At 40.0% G+C, this 22,526-nt stretch overlaps 1 protein-coding gene across 2 annotated transcripts in view; it reads left to right on the forward strand.

Moving 5' to 3' along the window:
* The window catches only part of LOC128698758 (UBX domain-containing protein 4-like), a 59,646-nt gene that overhangs the window by 33,291 nt on the left and 3,829 nt on the right, over positions 1 to 22,526 (forward strand). Inside the window, exons 7-9 of one of the 2 annotated variants that reach the window (XM_070084897.1) lie at positions 5,295 to 5,443; positions 10,265 to 10,399; positions 10,985 to 11,219. In XM_070084897.1, coding sequence (XP_069940998.1) covers positions 5,295 to 5,443; positions 10,265 to 10,399; positions 10,985 to 11,219 — 519 coding nt within the window. The remainder of the gene's footprint in view (positions 1 to 5,294; positions 5,444 to 10,264; positions 10,400 to 10,984; positions 11,220 to 22,526) is intronic. The other variant, XM_070084898.1, reaches the window with a different exon arrangement.

Raw genomic sequence — 22,526 nt, forward strand, 5'->3', positions numbered from 1 at the left:
ACTTTGTGGACCTTCATTAGAAGAATTACGGGCACCCCTCCTCCTAAGAGTTTTAGACACATCATCCACAACAATAGACACATATCAGACCCTGCTGAGGCTGTCCACATATTCAAAGATATATGGGAAAACATCTTCCACCCACATCCTCCTGATCCAGCTGCCATTGAACACACATTAGATATTGAAAGATGGGTTTCTACACACGAAGACTTAACCACTCCTGACCCTATAATATCTCTTAACACGCTCTCCTCTACTCATTCTCTTAACTCTCCTTTTTCTGTAGCCGATGTTCATTCCCTATTAACTCACCATCCTAAGAAAGCTCCTGGAGCTTCTGGTCTTTCACACACTGTTCTTAGACATATTCCACTTTCAGTTGCTTCTGCTATTACCGACCTCTTTAATGCTTCCCTAGCATCAGGATACTTCCCTCCATTCTTTAAATCCGCTACAGCATGCCTCATTCCAAAACCTGGTAAAGACTTGACTGACCCTAAGAACTATAGACCTATTAGCCTCCTTGAAATGTTGGGCAAAACCTTTGAAAGACTTATAAATATGCGACTAAGGACTCACCTTGAGACAAATAACTTACTGAATGACAATTTGGTTTCCGACAACACCGATCTACACAAGACATTCTGAACATTGTCCTGAATTATATACGCATAAACAAGGCCCAAAACTGTACCGCTGCTCTTGTTGTAGAAAAAGCTTTTGACACTGTTTGGCATGATGGATTAAAATATAAACTCTGTACCTCCTTTGATTTCACAGTAAATATAATAAAATTGTTATGTAACTTTTTAGATGGTCGAATGATGCATATACGATTTAGTAATCAATGTTCTATTTCACCTTACATGCAGGTGTTCCTCAGGGATCTGTCCTATCTCCTACACTGTATATTCTTTACACAAATGATTTACCAGAACCACTCTATCCAAATACACTTACACTATCCTATGCAGATGACATTACACAACTCAACACATGAAAACATTAGAGTCTTAGCACGCAGAACACAATGTGAGGTCGACAGAATTACGGCATGGGAATTACAATGGAATATTAAAACCAACCCGAACAAATCAGAGATAACGTACTTTCACAGAAGACGAGAAGTCCCAATTTCTGTCGAACTCCAAACAAGCACCTCCCGCACACCTATCCCACGCACCTCTTCCACAATTATCCTTGGGGTTACTTTAAACAATAGCTTAACTTTCAAACCACACATCACTGCCAAGACTGCAATGGCTAAGATTGCACTCTTGAGGCTTTATAAGCTAAAAGGAATGCATCCTAAGACAAAATTACACCTCTATAAAGCCATCATTCGATCTCTTCTTACTTATGCTCCACTTGCTTTGACGTTAACTGCTAAAACAAACGCTTTAAAACTCCAACGTATCCAGAATCAAGCATTATGTTGGGTGTTTGGAGTGAGATGGGACTATTTTGCCACCAGCGAATCTCTTCATCTCACGACCAACACACCAGCTCTGAATGAGTACTGGAAGACACTAAGTGACAAACAACCTGACAGACTTGAAACATACCATGACTATTGGACTTCATATTTAGGAGACACTGTCAGGCGTCCTTATAATAATGTAAATCTCTTCTCCTCTCTTTATGGCCCCATTCCTTCTCCCCGATACATAAGTTATATATCATATCTTGCAATATTGTCCTTTAGCTGCCATTGTCGTTGATCGGGTCCCTGTGTGTAAATACTGAATAATTTGCGATGATGATTGCGCCAACTTTCCATAGTCCTAATTACATGTAAATTTTTGCGTGCCCAGTCTTGCGATGATACCCTCGAGAGTACACTGTTGCAGTTATGCTTCCTTTGATTAGCAGTTGGGTCTAGTCTTGATACTTTTTCTCGTAAATTTTCCTCTCCCCATCTATTCTTCTTCCTGTCTCCACTTGCCCCTCGCCCCTAGTGGGTCCTTACCTGTGAGTCCTCATTCATTCATTCAAATATAATTACTCCTACATAATAAAGCTGATAAACTAGCAAATGATAGTATGTACTAGTGTACATGGAAGGAAAAAAATTAAATATATCTTTGGCTTGTTTGTGTTTAGCATTTGACATATTATTAGGAGAGAAGTAAATAATGAATCTTAATCCTTTCAGGGTCCAAGGCCAAAATCTGAAGGGGTGCCCCAGTGTCCAAGAAATTTTGAAAAAAAAAAATTATTTTTTCTTACAGAATTAAAGATAATATTTTTGTGAAGGTAATAAAACAAAAAAAAAACAAAAAAAAATTTGATGAGTACTTACCGAGATAGTGGGGAAAGTTGACCCAAAATGACCGGGTGGCGGCAACATCAGCGACTTCCGCAAAATCGCATTTTTTTATTTTACGTTTTTTATGCTTTTTTCTTTTCTGTTTTTTCTTTTTCTAGTAACATTTGTGGCCTGTGAGACCAATATAATGTATATTGTATAAGTGTACACTCATTGTATTCAACACAATAACTGCACTAATCTGTTTATCATTATATTGCTTACAAAACTTGTTTACAAGTTTATTGTAAACAAAATGATGAAAATATTAGTGCGGTTATTGTGTTGAATACAACAGTACCATATAGTACTATACGGTACAATGGTGCTATAGGGTGCAATGGTACCATATGGTACAGTATTACCATATGGTACAATATGGTACAATGGCACCATATGATACAATGGTACCATATGGTAGAATATGGTACAGTGGTACCATTTGGTACAATGGTACTATATATGATGGTACCATATGGTGCAATGGTACCATATGGTGCAGTGGTACCATATGGTAAATTGTACCATATGGTACATTGTACCATATAGTTCATTGTACCATATGGTTCATTGTACCAAATGGTTCATTGTACCAAATGGTTCATTGTACCAAATGGTTCATTGTACCATATGGTACATTGTACCATATGGTACATTGTACCATATGGTACTATATGGTACTGTTGTATTCAGCACAATAAACATTAATATTTTCATCATTATTTCATTTACAATAATTGTTTACAACAAAAATATGCAAAAATGTTGTATATTAGTAATGTTCTATTATATATTTACAAATGTACAGCCACTCGACATGTTCCTTGAGGTGGATGACAAAGCGTTTTGTCTTGGAAACTGCCGAGTCACTAGCTGCTTGCGTCGCCACTCACTCAGTCTTGGCTTGTGCCTTGTGGCATCAACATCTCTAATTGACCATATGGTACATGGTATCATATGTTACAGGGTACCATATGGTGCATTGTATTACATGGTATAGGGTACCATACAGTACAGGATACCATATGGTGCAGGGTACCATATGGTGCAAGACACTATATGGTACAGATACAGGGATCCCTATGGAAATAAGTCACCCTGACTTTTTTGGGTTATCCTTGGATTTTATACATATGCTGCTGTGTATGATAATCTATGTAACTGTATTTGTGTACACCTGAATAAACTTACTCGAGCACGTGTGGCATTGTAAGAAAGTTTATTTAGGTATACACAAATAAAGTTACATAGATTATCATACATAGTAGCATATGTTCGGAATACCTAGGATAACCAAAAAAAAAAAAAGTCAGACAGACTTATTTCCATTAGGGTCCCTGTACCCTGTACCATATGGTACAATGTACCATATGGTATAAAGTACCATATGGTACCATTGTACCATATGGTTCAAAACCATAGAATTCTTCAGATCCGCTTACATCAACCTTAGAACTGTAAGTTGTGAAGAGGAGAGTCAGAATTCGCCAGGAGAGTGAGTGGGGAGTGAGAGCTTCCTTGCCGCCAGGCATAATGAACAAAGCTACTTTGGCGGCGTTCCCACAATGCCATGCAGGCGTCCAGATTTTTTCTATAGTGTGCACACTGACCACCCAGACCCATTCTCTCATATGTAGGCCTACCAGCCTTCTTGCGCTAAATTTGATGCTGCTAGAATTTTGGCGTAGATCTACGGTTTGGACCCTCAACGTAAAGCCGTAGATCTACGGCACGGACCCTGAAAGGGTTAATGTTACAGGAATGCAGTTAGAAACTTGAGTAGATCTATAACTCTGTGATAATATGCATATAGATAACTACATTTACAGAGCATTTCACAGTGTATACAGCACTTGTTCATATTAACAAATGGACTTAAGATGCCAGTTCTAATTTTGCAATTATTTTTTTTTTTAACAAGTCGGCCGTCTCCCACTGAGGCAGGGTGACCCAAAAACAAAATACTTTCATCATCATTCAACACTTTCACCTCACTCACACATAATCACTGTTTTTGCAGGGGTGCTCAGAACACAACAGTTTTGAAGTATATACGTATAAAGATACACAACATATCCCTCCAAACTGCTAATATCCCGTAGTAGGTTGGTAGACAGCAACCACCCAAGGGGGTACTACCGTCCTGCCAAGTGAGTGTGAAACGAAAGCCTGTAATTGTTTTACATGATGGTAGGATTGCTGGTGTCTTTTGTCTGTCTCATAAATATGCAAGATTACAGGTACGTCTTGCTACTTCTACTTACACTTAGGTCACACTACATATACATGTACATGTTTATTTATACACACTCATCTGAGTTTTCTTTGATTTTATCTTAATAGTTCTTGGTCTTATTACTTATCCTTTTATATCCATGGGGAAGTGGAATAAGAATCTTTCCTCCGTAAGCCATGCGTGTTGTAAAAGTCAACTAAAATGCCAGGAACAATGGGCTAGTAACCCCTTTTCCTGTAACAATTACTAAAAAGAATAAGAAACAATTAATTTATATGATAAAGAATTTGATGAAAGGGCCAGATGTGCTCTTAGTTTGAGATTAGCTTTGCAACAAGGTAGAGGAAGAATAATCATCAATACTGACCTCAAAGGAGGTTCCTTGATGCTGATGAGAGGCTCTTGGTATAAGTTATTGGACCTCTGCTTCACTTCCTTGAATCAAACCTGAATGGTTCCCATTACCCCTGATGCTGTATGACACCATGAATGTAATGTGATGATGACTAGCAATAAATGATTTTTCTTTAATGTAAACCTCGAAGAAAGAAAAGTTTGTAGGGTTTATGAAATTTATAAAATTATTTGTGAATAAAGGGAAATACTGTACTAGTTATAATGAATTTCTTCCAACTATGAAACTGCTATTATATTGAGATAGGATAGTTAATGTAGTTTGTCATTTCTGTAAATGTGAATAATTTGTTTAATTTTATTATTATAAAATGCTTGACTAAAATATATTAGGAAGAAAGACGGAAGGAAATTGAGCGAAGGAAAATGGGCCAAGAAATAGCTAAGAAGAAGCAGCAGCAAGAAGATGAAGAACTCAGAGCAGCAGCAAGGGAGAGAAAAAAGGATAAAGAAGAGGACAGATTAGCACGGGAAAGGGTTAAGTAAGTAATTTCCCCACTTAGACTCTCTTTTTTTTTAGTGTATGTAAAGATTTTCATGAATAATTAATTTGAAAACAGGAGCTCACTGAATATATAATTTGGCAAAGCTATGCTGAACAACCCAAGCCAGTTTAGCCTTTTTTTGTTATTGGTGTTAATACATATTACAATTCATTGGTTAAAATTAGAGTACAGAGGTAATATAATTTTTTTTTTTTTTTTTAACATCGGCCCTCTCCCACCGAGGCAGGGTGGCCCAAAAAGAAAGAAAATCCCCAAAAAGAAAATACTTTCATCATTCAACACTTTCACCTCACTCACACATAATCACTGTTTTTGCAGAGGTGCTCAGAACACAACAGTTTAGAAGCATACAATTATGAATTAATTTTCAATTTTTTAAATTAATTTTCAAAGAAAATTCTGTAATGTATTAGTAGAATTGGAATGGCATTTTTTAAATGTTGAGAATTGTGAACATGAATGTAGAAGGAAACAAATTTGTGGAAGCTATAACAGTGGCAGATTTAGGTCTATGACCCATTCCAAATGTTAGGAGATTGCATAGGAATCCAACAGGTTGGAAGAGCATTGCACTTGTTCCTGGGTACCCAATTCCTTGGAAGTCTTAAACCTTTTATTGCTTTAGAGCTATGGCATTTGTGTGAATTCTTTGAGTTGTTAGAATAGCTGACTTAACAGGTTTTGCAAAATGTATATGCTTGGCTCACGAAATCGTAATGACACGATTGCAAACAAATCATACCACGGGCGGGGATAGAACCCGCGATCAGAGAGTCTCAAAACTCCAAACCGTTGCATTAGCCACTGGACCAGCTAGCCACAGTAAGATACCTAGTTGGACGAATCTTATTGTGGCTAGCTGGTCCAGTGGCTAACGCGACAGTCTGGAGTTTTGAGACTCTCTGATCGCGGGTTCTATCTCCGCCTGAGGTATGGTTTGTTTGCATTCGTGTCATTACGATTTCGTGAGTCATGTTAACGACTTTGAGGGGACTTTAGCTAGAGTTTGTCATGGTCACGCTAGCTGGAGATTCGTCTGTAAAAACTTGCATTTGTGGTCACAGTGGTGCCTATGCTAACCTTCCTATGGTGTAGAAATATACCTAGTTGGATGAATCTTATTGTGGCTAGCTGGTCCAGTGGCTAACACGAAGGTCTGGAGTTTTGAGACTCTCTGATCGCGGGTTCTGTCCCCGCCTGTGGTATGGTTTGTATATGCTTATTAATACATTTTCAATTTTCTAAGCAATAGGTACACTATTGCAGTTTTGTGGATTTTCCCTATTCTATGGAAGTTATTGCAAACTGTATTGGATCCACCACTGAAGTAAAACCAGTGCATGTGTGTATCCCTACTTGCTGATTTGTATCTAATAATTGTGTTGTACAGTGGTACCTTGACTTACGAGTGCCCCAACTTAGGAGTTTTCCGAGTTACGAGCTGTACCTCGGTCGATTTTTTGCACTAAAGTCCGAGTTACGATCTAGCTTCAGATGCCCTGCCACTAGTTGGCACAGAAGACGCGCACAACAGTGCACATGATTACCTCACTGTGGAAGCATCTCTCTTGTGTTGTGCTTGCATTTTGTGCAGTTAATTTGCCAAATTTCTTCTTTGTAACCATGGGTCCTAAGAAAGTAAGTGCAAAGGACAGTGCTGAGAAGAGGAGGAGGATGATGTCCATTGAATTAAAGCATGAAATCATAGAAAAACACGAGCAAGGTGCGCATGTAGTCGACTTGGCAAGGCAGTACAGTGGTCCCTTGTTTTTTGTAATTAAACCATTCCTGGAAGTGTGACTATTATCAAAATTGACAATTTTCGAATCCATTTTCTCCATAAGAAATAATGTAAATCCAGTTAATTCGTTACAGACACCCAGAAGTTTTTTTTTATTTTTTTCAACAAACCGGCCGTATCCCACCAAGGCAGGGTGGCCCAAAAAGAAAAACAAAAGTTTCTCTTTTCAAATTTAGTAATTTATACAGAAGGGGTTACCAGCCACTTTCTCCCAGCATTTTAGTCGCCTCTTACAACACGCATGGCTTACGGAGGAAGAATTCTGTTCCACTTCCCCATGGAGATAAGAGGAAATAAACAAGACCAAGAACTAGATAGAAAATAGCAGAAAACCCAGAGGGGTGTGTGTATATATATGCTTGTACATGTATGTGTAGTGTGACCTAAGTGTAAGTAGAAGTAGCAAGACGTACCTGAAATCTTGCATGTTTATGAGACAGAAAAAAGGACACCAGCAATCCTACCATCATGTAAAACAATTACAGGCTTTCGTTTTACACTTACTTGGCAGGACGGTAGTACCTCCCTGGGCGGTTGCTGTCTACCAACCTACTTGGCAGGACGGTAGTACCTCCCTGGGCGGTTGCTGTCTACCAACCTACTACCTAGGACACCCAGAAGTATCAACAACAATTTTTTTTTTTACCCTAAAGATAGATTTACATACACGAAAGAATGAACATTCGACATGACCGTTACCTTTATTGAAGGCTGTTGTTGATGAATGGAAGACAGGGAGGAGAGAGGGAAGAGAGGTTATTGTTTGGAAGGGGAATCCCCCTCCATAAGGACTCTAGGTCACTTCAGGGGTCACTTCCCTAGCTTAAATATAGATTTACATGCAGAAAAGAATGCCAAATAAATGTAAAGCACTAATAAAATGTATAAATGAACATGTAACACCACACCTACCTTTATTGAAGACTTTTGTTAGTGTATGGCAGAGGGAGGGGAGGCAAGGCGACTTTATTGTTGGAGAATGACATTAATATCAACTCTACGGCTTATTTATCTATCACAATTTAACTAATGCATGTATTACATAATAAACAATATTAATAACATAGAAACATAGAATATACTCTAGAATTAATAAAATAAGTCATTATGTATGTCACGAGAGGTGTGGTGTTGTGTTGTTGTTGGGTGTATAAGGGCCACTGAGAGTAAGCAGTCCATAATGGTGGTGAAGCAGCAGCTGAGGCAGCGGTGTTTTCTGTAGCCCTATATAACTCCAACAACATTGGAGGAGTTGGTAGAATTGCTGAATCACTGAAGAAGGCACCCTCTACCACCATCACAACCACTACCACCCTCTACCATCTACCACTATCACAACTACCACCATCACTACCACCTTCTACCACCATCACTACCACTATCAACTGCTAGCACCCTCTACCACCATCAATACCACTATCAACTGTTAGCACCTTCTACCATCACTACCACTATCACAACTGCTAGCACCCTCTACCACTATCACAACTGCTTCCACTCTACCACCACCACCTTCGTATTTTTCCACAAACTCTCATTGTTTCTCACATTCTTTACCAAAGGGCAGGCACTAGAAGCTTTCTTTGGAGCCATGGTGACTTATTTAGCAGTTGCAAGCACTAAAACGAATGGAATATTATGAAATGTATCATATGAACTCGTGGGATCATCCTTACTCAATGATAAACAATGGCACACTGGCTGGGATTGGAGTGTGAGGCGGCTCGGAGCTGTGTGTACACGTCCCAGACAAACGACTATTTGCGAGTCAAATGACGATTCGCAAGCCAATGTTTTGATGAAAATAACGTTATGATTTTTTAAAATTACTACTATCGAGCCTTACGATTATCGAGGGACCACTGTACAAGCGTAGTATGTACTTCGTGATTTACTTCCGAGATATGCACCCAAAATGTAGGCCAGTCTCCTGACTGGAAAAAAAAAATTTCTGAGAAAATTGCTTTTGCTTCAGTGTTTTCCTTATGAAGCTAGTGATCTAGCACAGTTAGCCTCACAAACACTCAGTTTTTCTCTTATAATAAGACCTCAGAAGGGCAAGAATGGGAAGGTATGGTTAGAGCGATAATTATTTTTACCTTGGGAGTGGCTGCCACCACTCATCACATAATGACATTTTATTCATTCTAGAGTATGTATATTTCAGGTTTCAATGTTGTTTATATTGTTTATTATGTCATATTAGATAAATTGTGATTAGATAAATGAGCAGTAGAGTTGATACTAGCATTATAATGAAGTATTTTTCTCCTGCCTCCCGAGAGCCTGGAATTCCGCTGGAATGGATTAATGGCATTTCATTTAATTTCAATGTGGAAAATTGATTTGATGTACGAGCAAATTGAGGTACAGTGTGTGAGCTGGGTCACAGAACGAATTAAACTTGTAAGTCAAGGTACCACTGTATATTGTATAATAATTATTGTGTATGAATCTGTAGTGGAGGGGAGGAGGGGTAGGGGATATCCTAGGAATGGATGGGGGGAGGGGGTAAAAGAGGTTTTGTGTGCAAGGGCCTTGGACATGCAGCGGGCATGTGTGAACATGTTAGATAGGAGTGAATGGAGACGAATGGTTTTTGGGACTTTATGACCTGTTCGAGTGTGAGCAGGGTAATTTTTCTGAAAGGATTCAGAGAAACCAGTTAGCTGGACTGGAGTCTTGGAAATGGGAAGTACAGTTCCGGCACTTTAAAGGAGGGGTTTGGAATATTGGATGTTTGGTGTAACATCTAAACTGTTGTATCTGAGTGTCTCTGCAGAGACAGTGATTATGTGTGAATAATGGTGAAAGTGTTTCTTTTTTGGGTTCACCCTGCCTCAGTGAGAGATGGCCAGCATGTTGAAAAAAAAAAATTGTGGTTGCAGGGGTAGCATATTAGTTCTTGGTCATGTCTCGATTAGGCTTTTGTCATATTCACTCCTTGCCTAAGACCCTATCAATAAGAAAAGTCTAATGGTTCTTGTTGTCCTTAGAGCTCAGATAGCTGCAGATAGAGCAGAGCGTGAAGCCCATGTTGCTTTGCTGCGAGGTGAACAAATTCCTACAAGTCAAGGAACACCTCCAGTTGCTACTGCTTCTTCAGCATCATCATCTGGTGTTTCACATAAGTTAGTACTTCTGTTTTTTTTTTTTTTACGAAGAAAAATAAATTAGAGCTAGAACATCAGACATTCATATGACAGTACTGTAGGACCCCCATATCCGCTGATTCGGTATCCACAGTTTCGGTTATCCATGGTTTACTGTGGCCCAAAAGTTCCTCTTAATTTTGCATGATAATGGCCCTAAAGTGCAAAAGTAAAGAAGCTGGCAGTTCTTCAAAGCCTAAGAGAAGCCATGTAGTATTTCTCATTAGTGAAAAAGTGATAATACTCTACTTACTGTGAATAATTTATCAATTAAACTTTATAATAGGTATGTAAAGGACTTGTATATATGGTTTGCTACTATCCACAGTTTTGGTATCTATGGCAGGTCCTTGGAATGTATTCCCTGCGGATACCGGGGTCTTACTGTACTATTGTTCTTAGTTTTGCCAATAAAAATTGGCATGATACTAATTTAAGAAAATGAACTATTGCAAGAATTTGCACCTAATGTAGAGTTGTTTTACATACCAGTTCAGGAACGTTGTTAAATATGGTAATGTTAAATTTAATACATAACACAGTAACTTGCCTTTCCATTTTCAGCAGCATTTCTAGATTGAAATTCCGCCTGCCTGATGGATCTTCAAGTATAGCACAGTTTCCAGCAGAAGCAACATTGTCTGAGGTGTTCCAGCATATAGAACAGAATGTGCAGCTCCCATTTTCTAATTTCAACCTAGGATCCACAGTTCATTCTGGACCATTCACACCAGATGACTATAATACCTCACTTAGAGATTTGGGTCTGGTTCCTTCAGCAATTATGGTCATCTTGCCTGTAAGTCATATATTTAGAAAGTACAGTAGATTTTGCAATTTTATTTAAATCTGAAAGTTTCTAAATATTTTCTGACCCTTGAAAGGATAAGAGTTATATAGTACCACAAGAAGCATACTGCAAGTGATAATGACTTGAATAACTAATTCAGCTGTTAAATAATAATATAGGTTTAAATTTTTTTTGTGAAACTGTATAATAAATGATTGTGCTGATATTAGGACTGGCACTAATAGAAACTATAATTTAACTATGAATAGGCAGGATCTTAGCCCATGGCAAGTCAGTTGTATAACTAGTAAGTTGAGCATAGTTTTGCTAGTTGTAGGACAGGCTTAACATGCGTTTGAACCCTTCGGTTATAACCATGGCCAATTTTGAATTCTACTTTTGACGTTTAATCAAAGACCAAGCTCTCTTGGTAACCACCTGGTCAGCAAGGCCATCATTGATGGTAACCTGCTATCTCACATAGTCATGGGTAATCCAGCTTCTATTCCATGGTTTCTTAAATATGGAGTAGACAGAAAAAAGAACTAAGAATAACCTTACGAAGTGTTTATATGCAAGCATCATGTAAAATTTTTGAAGCCCAACATACAGAAGCTCTTAGTGTGTTTTGTGCTTAAAAGGGCACCCCTCCTCTTGCTTTTTAAGTAAGCTCATGCATATTTCAATCCTATGAATATCCATAGCTGATCCTAATTGTAAATGAAGAGGAACTCCTGATGAAAATTTGAAGAAGAGCTGAGCTTATGTTTTTTAGTGCTGATGTGAGAACACTGGTAGCAGTGTTAAAGTAGGTATCATTTCACTTAGGGAATTTTAGGAAAAACCTGGGAGATGCCCAAGTCACCCTGCAGAACTGTGAGTGAACAGGTAATGATTGTAATTCATTTCCACTGGAAATACTCCTTTGGTTTGTAACATCTGTTTCTTTGACCAGTATCAAGGTCAGATGGGTTTCTGGAATCTGGTAGCATACAGTAATTGCCTAAACAGAAAGCCCCACCATGTTTTGGCCCCTCAGGGGAGGTTCCTTGATGCCTGTGAGGGACTCTTGATCCAAGGAAATGTTCCTGCCCTCCTCTTCCTTGGATTGAACCTGAATGCCTATTCCTCCCACTATAGGTTTAGTGCTCTTCCATGAATGTGTGGGGTTTGGGTGTAGGCTGTGTAGGTACAAATTTCCCAGTTTAATATGTTAAAATAGATTTGAGTTCTATAAAATAACTAGTCTGCTTCAAACTTTTAGCACGTGTGTGTTTCCTTCAAGAAACTGCATTGATTTTGAATAGTGTAAATTTTAATTTGCCAATTTTATTAAAAAAAAAAATGGTTTCTGTACAGTAACTGGAGAATGCCTCTTCTAATTAGCTTCATGCTCCAGATGATTGTGTATCTTATTTAGAGGAAAGTTTGGATTGATTTTGGGTGGGCTGTGTAGGTGTCAATTTGCCAATTTTTATTGAAAAAATTCTATTCTAGGAATTGGCAGAGAGCATGCATAGTTCCTTTGTATAAAGGCAAAGGAGACAAAAGAGTGTGTAAAAATTTTAGGGGAATAAGCCTATTGATTATACCTGCTTAAGTGTACAGTAGAATTAGTATTGAAAGAATTAAGAATAAGACAGAGTGTAGGATAGCAGATGAACAACGAGGCTTTAGGAAAGGTAGGGGGTATGTTGACCAAGTGTTTACAGTAAACTTATAGGTGAACAGTATTTAGATAAGGGTAAAGAGGTTTTTATGGCATTTATGGATTTGGCAAAGGCATATGATAGAGTGGATAGGGGGCAGTGTGGCAGATGTTCAGATGTTGCAAATGTATGGAATAGAAGGTAGGTTACTGAAAGTGGTGAAGAGTTTTTAGGAGGATAGTAAGGCTCAGGTTAAGAGTATGTAGGAGAGAGAGAAATTATTTCCCAGTAAAAGTAGACCTTAGACAGATGCTTGATGTCACTGGTTGTTCAATATGTGTATTTATTGATGTGAATGCTTGGGTGTTGGCAAGAGGTCTGAGGTTAAAAGATGAAGAATCTAACACAGAGTGGGCATTGTTGCAGTTGCTCTTTGCTGATGACATTGTGCTTTTGGGAGATTGTGAAGAGAAGTAGCAGAGGCTGGTGGATGAGTTTTGTAGGGTGTGTGAAGGAAGGAAGTTAAAAGTCAATATAGCCTCTTCTCACTTAACGATGGAGTTCTGTTCCTAAGACTATGTCGGTAAACGAATTCGTTGCTAAGCAAGGAGCATACTATAATGGTAGTGGGTTTGTGTCAACCATTTTTGATATTGTTTTAATGTCACCTTTGCACCATTTATAACATTTCTGGTATATTTTTAAATGTTTATATAGTAGTGTGCTCTTTATTGTAATGAACAGAATAGAGGAAATCAGTTCTAATGTACATTATTTAAGTATGCATACTGGTCAGAGAGCCCATTGTAAGTGCGAGTCATTGGTAAATGATTATTTCTCCAAGTGAGAAGAGGCTGTATAGGAAAGAGTAAGTTGATGAGGATAACAAAAAATTTAGGTAACAAAAGATTGGATATTGGATTGGAGGGAGCGAATATGAAGGAACCGAATGTACAGTGGTACCCCAAGTTTCGGCCATAATTTGTTCCAGAAGGCTGTTTCGAGTGCCGTTACCGAACGAATTTGTTCCCATAAGGATTAACGTAAGTTAGATTAGTCCATTTCAGACCCCCAAAAATACACTTAAAAAAGCACTTACAATAATACACTTACATAATTGTTTGAGTTGGGAGCTGTACGAAACTCGGGGTACCACTGTAGTACTCAGATATTTGGGAGTGGACGTGTTGGCAGATGGGTCTCGGGAAGATGAGGTGAATCATAGAATTGATGAAGGGAAAAAGATGAGTGGTGCACTGAGGAGTCTTTGGACTAACCCTTCTAGGGTAGGGTAGGTGCCTGAGCCCGAGCCTTTAGCTCATAAGACTGTCATTCCCATTTGCCCCCTTGGGGCGGGGATGGCAGACCAGAGAGGCCTAGCTTGTGGCTAGGCCTGGGGACAGTTGGTCCCAAAGATGAGGAGGTACTTGTGCCTCCTCCCATGGGAGACTTAGGTCTCAGACTCCCTAAAGAGGGAGCCAAGGCCGGGCCACCACTTGGAAAAGGCCCGGGCCGGGAGAGTACTGGCAAATCAAAAAGAAGAAGAAGAAAGAGTCTTTGGAGACAAAGAACATTATCAGTGGAAGCAAAGAGGGGAATGTATGAGAGCATAGTTATACCAGCACTCTTATATGGGTGTGAAGCATGTGTGGTGAATGTTGCAACAAGAAGGTTGGAGGCAGTGGAGATGTCATGCCTGAGGACAATGTGTGGTGTGAATTTAATGCAGAGAATCCATAGTTTAGAAATTAAGAGGTGGTGTGAAGTTACTAAAAGTATTATCCAGAGGGCTGAGGAGGGGTTGTTGAGGTGATTCGGACATTTAGAGAGGATGGAACTAAATAGTGACTTCGAGAGTGTATAAATCTGTGGTGGAAGGAAGACAGGGTAGGGGTCGACCTAGGAATGGTTGGAGGGAGGGGATAAAGGTTTTGTGTGCAAGGGGCTCGTGCTTCCAGCAAGCATGCGTGAGCGTGTTAAGTAGGAGTGAGGAGAGAGAAATCGTTTTAGGACTTGACGTGCTGTTGGAGTGTGAGCAAGGTAACATTTATGAAGGGATTCAGGTAAGCCAGCAGGCCAAACTTGAGTCCTGGAGGTGTGAAGTACAGTGCCTGCACTCTGAAGGAGGAGTGTTAATGTTGCAGTTTTATAACTGCAGTGTAAGGATGCCTCTGGCAAGACAGTGATGGAGTGAATGATAATGAAAGTTTTTATTTTTCAGGCCACCCCGCCTTGGTGGGAAATAGCCAATGTGTTAATAATAAAAAAAAAATATTCTAATTTTCACGTGAAATTTGTGAATGGCTCATCTGATCGGCTTAACTTGAGAATGCCACTTCTGAGCAGTTTCACACTTAGTGCTGGTGTATTTAGGGATATTAGTCTTTGGACAATAACTAGGAAAAATCTTCTGATTTCCCATAGAACTTCAAAACTTAATACATTTACATCTTAATGGAAGGTTCAAATTGGTTTTAAGCTGTATTGATGCCAATTTGCTTTTCTTGTAATTGTGATATTAGTTTCCATTTCTTATATATGAATGACTGCTGATTGGCTTCAAATCTTCAGTTCTGTATTTAACAGTAGAAATTTATACCACACTCTACTAGGCCTTATGTATGCATTGACATGGAGGAGGTTTGGCTTATGGGATACATGTATTGGGATACTTGTCTTGGAGTGATCAAATTGCATTTAGTTTTTAACTTGTTAACAAAAGAAGGTTTTGTTTAAACTCATCTGTGCTGTAGTGCTATGGGTTTAAGGGCACTGTCCTTGCTTTAGTACTATGCCATGAGCTCAGCTCACTCAGATAAGCTGTGAGGAATAAATTTAGGCCTAGATATGAGAGAATGGGTCTGTGCAGTAAGTGTGCAGCATACAAAAAAATTCTGCGGTTCACAGTGCATAATGAGAAAAAACTGCGACAGTGTTTTTGGTTTAACCCTTTCAGGGTTTTGGACGTATTAGTACAGCTTACGCACCAGGGTTTTTGACGTACTAGTACGCGTAAATTCTAGCGCCCTCAAATCTAGTGAGAGAAAGCTTGTAGGCCTACATATGAAAGAATGGGTCTATGTGGTCACTGTGCACAGTATAAAAAAAATTCCTGCAGCACACAGTGCCTAATGAAAAAAATAAACTTTGACCGTGTTTTTGGATTAAAACAGCGACTTTGCACTGTATTTTCGTATGGTAGTTATTGTTGTATTCTAGTTTTCCTGGTCTCATTTTATAGAATGGAAGACATATTACAGAAATTGAGATGATTTTGACAGGTTTTACAATGAAAAGTACCTTGAAATTGAGCTCAAAGTAGCAGAAATGTTTGATTTTTACCAAAGTTAAAAAGTAAACAAATCATGCTAAGCGTCCAATACACGTCAACTGGTGAGTCTAATATTCTTTCACAAGTGCGCCAATATTATTTATGCCATTTCTATACTAATGCAGTAGTCTTCATAACAGTAAATCTTCTATTTTTTGTGAGAATAAAAATTCAAAGTGGAAAGCAAAAGAATGTAAGAGGGGCGTGGGGACGTGACTAATGAACAGAGGAAATGTTATTTTAGTGCCATGAATGTTTTGTTTATTCTGGACCCTATTTGGAAATTGGCATCTTTTGAAATTTGTGTGAAATTGGCAAAATTGCTAAATTCTGACCACTGTATTGGATAGTTGAAATCAGTAAATGGGTGGTTTCTTGTACTCGTTCGATGGAAAAAATAGAATTCTAGCGAAATAGTTATGATTTTTGTCGACTAGCACACTGGAATTGGCCGAAAATAGGGCTCAAAGTGAGCAAAATGGCCGATGCGTAAACATCGTCGAGACCGCTAACTTCGCGAGAGCATAATTCCGTAAGTTTTCCATCAAATTTCATACTTTTGGTGTCATTATGATCAGGAAAAGATTCTCTGTCTTTTCATATGATTTTTTTTTTTTTTTTTTTTTTTAATTTGGGCGACCCTAAGAACAAGTCTGGGAGAGGGCCTAGGGATCCTGAAAGGGTTAAAACAGAATTTTGCAGTATATTTTCCTGTGGCTCGTACGTTGGACTGCATGCGGCCAGCAGTAACAGCCTAGTTGATCAGGCCCTGATCCATCGGGAGGCCTGGTCATGGACCGGGCTGCGGGGGCGTTGATCCCTGGAATAACCTCCAGGTAACCTCCAGGTATGGTTTTTATTGTTGTATTCTCGGTTTCTTGGTCTCATTTGATAGAATGGAAGATATATTACAGAAATAGGGATGATTTTGGGACTGAAAATAGCTTGAAATTGAGCTCAAAGTAACAGAAATGTTGATTTTTTCTGATGTTCCAGAGTACACAAATTACATCACTCGTCCAGCACGCATCCAACTGGTTGGTCTAATAAACATTAAGGAATGCACTGACATTGTTTATACAATTGTTACAATAATGCAGTAGTCTGCATAGCAGTAAATCTATTGTTTGTGTTTACCTGGAGTTTACCTGGAGAGTGTTTCGGGGGTCAACGCCCCCGCGGCCCGGTCTGTGACCAGGCCTCCTGGTGGATCAGCGCCTGATCAACCAGGCTGTTGCTGCTGGCTGCACGCAAACCAACGTACGAGCCACAGCCCGGCTGATCAGGAACTGCCTTTAGGTGCTTGTCCAGTGCCAGCTTGAAGACTGCCAGGGGTCTGTTGGTAATCCCCCTTATGTGTGCTGGGAGGCAGTTGAACAGTCTCGGTCCCCTGACACTTATTGTATGGTCTCTTAACGTGCTAGTGACACCCCTGCTTTTCATTGGGGGGATGGTGCATCGTCTGCCAAGTCTTTTGCTTTCGTAGTGAGTGATTTTCGTGTGCAAGTTCGGTACTAGTCCCTCTAGGATTTTCCAGGTGTATATAATCATGTATCTCTCCCTCCTGCGTTCCAGGGAATACAGGTTTAGAAACCTCAAGCGCTCCCAGTAATTGAGGTGTTTTATCTCCGTTATGCGCGCCGTGAAAGTTCTCTGTACATTTTCTAGGTCGGCAATTTCACCTGCCTTGAAAGGTGCTGTTAGAGTGCAGCAATATTCCAGCCTAGATAGAACAAGTGACCTGAAGAGTGTCATCATGGGCTTGGCCTCCCTAGTTTTGAAGGTTCTCATTATCCATCCTGTCATTTTTCTAGCAGATGCGATTGATACAATGTTATGGTCCTTGAAGGTGAGATCCTCCGACATAATCACTCCCAGGTCTTTGACGTTGGTGTTTCGCTCTATTTTGTGGCCAGAATTTGTTTTGTACTCTGATGAAGATTTAATTTCCTCATGTTTACCATATCTGAGTAATTGAAATTTCTCATCGTTGAACTTCATATTGTTTTCTGCAGCCCACTGAAAGATTTGGTTGATGTCCGCCTGGAGCCTTGCAGTGTCTGCAATGGAAGACACTGTCATGCAGATTCGGGTGTCATCTGCAAAGGAAGACACGGTGCTGTGGCTGACATCCTTGTCTATGTCGGATATGAGGATGAGGAACAAGATGGGAGCTAGTACTGTGCCTTGTGGAACAGAGCTTTTCACCGTAGCTGCCTCGGACTTTACTCTGTTGACGACTACTCTCTGTGTTCTGTTAGTGAGGAAATTATAGATCCATCGACCAACTTTTCCTGTTATTCCTTTAGCGCGCATTTTGTGCGCTATTACGCCATGGTCACACTTGTCGAAGGCTTTTGCAAAGTCTGTATATATTACATCTGCGTTCTTTTTGTCTTCTAGTGCATTTAGGACCTTGTCGTAGTGATCCAGTAGTTGAGACAGACAGGAGCGACCTGTTCTAAACCCATGTTGCCCTGGGTTGTGTAACTGATGGGTTTCTAGATGGGTGGTGATCTTGCTTCTTAGGACCCTTTCAAAGATTTTTATGATATGGGATGTTAGTGCTATTGGTCTGTAGTTCTTTGCTGTTGCTTTACTGCCCCCTTTGTGGAGTGGGGCTATGTCTGTTGTTTTTAGTAACTGAGGGACGACCCCCGTGTCCATGCTCCCTCTCCATAGGATGGAAAAGGCTCGTGATAGGGGCTTCTTGCAGTTCTTGATGAACACAGAGTTCCATGAGTCTGGCCCTGGGGCAGAGTGCATGGGCATGTCATTTATCGCCTGTTCGAAGTCATTTGGCGTCAGGATAACATCGGATAGGCTTGTGTTAATCAAATTTTGTGGCTCTCTCATAAAAAATTCATTTTGATCTTCGACTCTCAGTCTGGTTAGCGGCTTGCTAAAAACTGAGTCATATTGGGACTTGAGTAGCTCACTCATTTCCTTGCTGTCATCTGTGTAGGACCCATCTTGTTTAAGTAGGGGCCCAATACTGGACGTTGTTCTCGATTTTGATTTGGCATAGGAGAAGAAATACTTTGGGTTTCTTTCGATTTCATTTATGGCTTTTAGTTCTTCCCGCGATTCCTGACTCCTAAAGGATTCTTTTAGCTTAAGTTCGATGCTTGCTATTTCTCTGACCAGTGTCTCCCTGCGCATTTCTGATATATTGACCTCTTTTAGCCGCTCTGTTATTCTTTTCCGTCGCCTGTAAAGGGAGCGCCTGTCTCTTTCTATTTTACATCTACTCCTCCTTTTTCTTAGAGGAATAAGCCTTGTGCATACATCGAGTGCCACCGAGTTAATCTGTTCTAGGCATAAGTTTGGGTCTGTGTTGCTTAGTATATCTTCCCAGCTTATATCGGTTAGGACTTGGTTTACTTGGTCCCACTTTATGTTTTTGTTATTGAAGTTGAATTTGGTGAATGCTCCCTCGTGACTAGTCTCATTTTGTCGGTCTGAGGCTCCACGCATACATGTCTGAACCTCAATTATGTTGTGATCTGAGTATATTGTTTTTGATATGGTGACATTTCTTATCAGATCATCATTGTTAGTGAAGATGAGGTCTAGTGTATTCTCCAGTCTAGTAGGCTCTATTATTTGCTGGTTTAAATTGAATTTTGTGCAGAGATTTAAAAGCTCGTGTGAGTGTGAGTTTTCATCAGAGCTGCCTCCTGGTGTTATTACTGCAACAATATTATTTGCTATATTCCTCCATTTTAGGTGCCTTAAGTTGAAATCCCCCAGGAGCAAGATGTTGGGTGCAGGAGCTGGAAGATTTTCCAGACAGTGGTCAATTTTTAACAGCTGTTCCTGGAATTGCTGGGATGTTGCATCCGGAGGCTTGTAGACTACCACAATGACTAGGTTTTGGTTCTCGACCTTTACTGCTAAAACTTCCACTACGTCATTTGAGGCATTAAGCAGTTCTGTGCAAACAAGTGACTCTGCAATGTACAGGCCAACCCCCCCCTTTTGCCTGTTCACTCTGTCACATCTGTATAGGTTGTAACCTGGGATCCATATTTCGTTGTCCAAGTGATCCTTTATGTGGGTCTCAGTGAAAGCCGCGAACATTGCCTTTGCCTCTGCAAGCAGTCCACGGATGAAAGGTATTTTGTTGTTTATTGCTGGCTTTAGACCCTGTATATTTGCAAAGAAGAATGTTATCGGACTGGTGGTATTGTTGGTACTGGGGGGGGATTTTTTTTCCGGCATTAGTATCTGTATCTGTTGGTTTGGAGTGGAGGCCATCGACTGTGGTTCCACTCCAGGAATGACTGGATTTGGTGTACGATTTCTGCCATTTCCTGCCAGTTTTTTTTCCTTCCTGGCACTAAAAAACCTCTCCCTCTTGAGTGGCTGTGGCTACCCAGGTTTTCCCATGGCCTGGATGTTTTGTATCTTTTTGTCCCCTTTAGATGGTATGCCTGGCAATTTAAGTTATAGCACAGTCTTTCCTGTACTGAAGAGGTACACATTTCAGGGTGAAAAAGCTTACAGGAAGGGAGTTTGCATTTTCCTGTTGTCATATGGGCATGACATTTTCTAGGGTGGTCATAGTTGCATGTCCCATCTGTTTTTCCAGATTTCCCATGCCAGCAGATACCAAGTGCATAGTATGTGCACAGGCTTGGTTTCCGTTTGCCTTGGGTTTCTGTGACTGTATTCCCTGTTGGTGCATGTTTCCCTGTCTTATTCCTATCCTCCTTAGCACCAACAATGGAGCTCCCACCAGTTGTTTTTGGTAATTTATCCTCACTATTGCTATTGGAGTCCTCTTGTTTGCTATTTCCTGCGGTATTTCTGGTTTGCAATATTGGTTTTATCTTATCTTTGACTACACTTGTTTCCCTACTATGGCTCCTGTCCTCTATGAGGTCATTTATATGTATTCCTTCCTGCGTATAATTCCCGACTACCTGGACAAAATCTCCAGCTTCACCATTACTGTCTACCAGGACAGTATCTCCAGCTTCACCATTTCTGTCTCCCAGGACAGCACCTCCAGCTTCACCATTACTGTCTCCCAGGACAGTATCTCCAGCTTCACCATTTCTGTCTCCCAGGACAGCACCTCCAGCTTCACCATTACTGTCTCCCAGGACAGCACTATCAGCCCCACATTTACTGACTACCAGGACATCACCTCCAGCCTTACAGTTTGTGACTACATGGCCAGTATCAAGGGCAGTACCATTCAGCCCAGACTTTTTATGTTCCCATCTGTTGTAGAAAGCTTCCAGGTTTTCTATGAAAGCAGCTTTGATGTTATCCTCTTTTAATACCCTTGTGATTTTAGTCCACAGATTTTCCTCATTTGGGCATACCCAAAAACACTTCTCTGTTTTAATACTGCTTGTAGCTAGTTCTGGGATATCTGCACAAGGAGCGTGACACCAATTTCCACAAAAATGACAATTTATCCATGTGGTAGCCCGTTTGTTTGACTGACCACAGACTACACACAGCTTCATAATGATTTGAATGGTTGATTTACTGCAAGTCTACTAGCAACCTCTTGAATATTATATTAATAACCTTAAATGAAGCTCTAGCTATTTGTATTTCTGTTTCTAACTCTTTTTGTATATTGGACAGCTTACCGTCACGTTCCTGATTTTTAATGTTTGTGTTTATAAGGGCGCCTACAAACCCATCCGTTTACAGTCTGCTTTATTGTCCAACGAAACTGTTTGAAACCAGTCCCGGGTTCGGACCAGTCAAGGGTTCGGACCAGTCAAGGGTTCGGACCAGTCGATCTGCTCTGATCAGTGGGTCACTTATTTAAAACATACTGGTCGGTGATTTGAGCTAACACATGAAGGATCTACTGGAAATTATCTACCCGAGTAATATGTGATTTGACTGATACAAAAGTATAACTTGCGTGTTGAAGAGCCGGTGATATCTGGCAGCTCCTACAATGACGTACAGTCGACCTCTTTGTTTATCAATCGCTGTATCTGGCTTTTCTATTTTTGTTTTTCCGTCTCCACCACAATAAATGCTATATTATCACTATAGTTGACTGGTGCAAATTTTGGAGGAAGGACGCTTTTTCTGTAGTAATAATTGCTTCTCGTTGTGTATATTGCGACCGCTGGTAACTACAGGTTATATGAAATTCACAGTAACGTCTCGTATTTCAAGAAAATGAAACTAATGAAAGTCACTCCACTCCACTAAGTACCATTATAATACTGGTTAGTTGCTACTACAACACTGTATTCTGCTATTCACTGGTATCACTAGATTATATGCGAGTACAGTAGCAGGCCAGGAAGATTATTAAAAACAGCTGACCTGTGGTAAGTTTCTGGCGACTTC

Source organism: Cherax quadricarinatus, chromosome 14, assembly GCF_038502225.1.
Source record: "Cherax quadricarinatus isolate ZL_2023a chromosome 14, ASM3850222v1, whole genome shotgun sequence".
NCBI classification, from domain to species: domain Eukaryota; kingdom Metazoa; phylum Arthropoda; class Malacostraca; order Decapoda; family Parastacidae; genus Cherax; species Cherax quadricarinatus.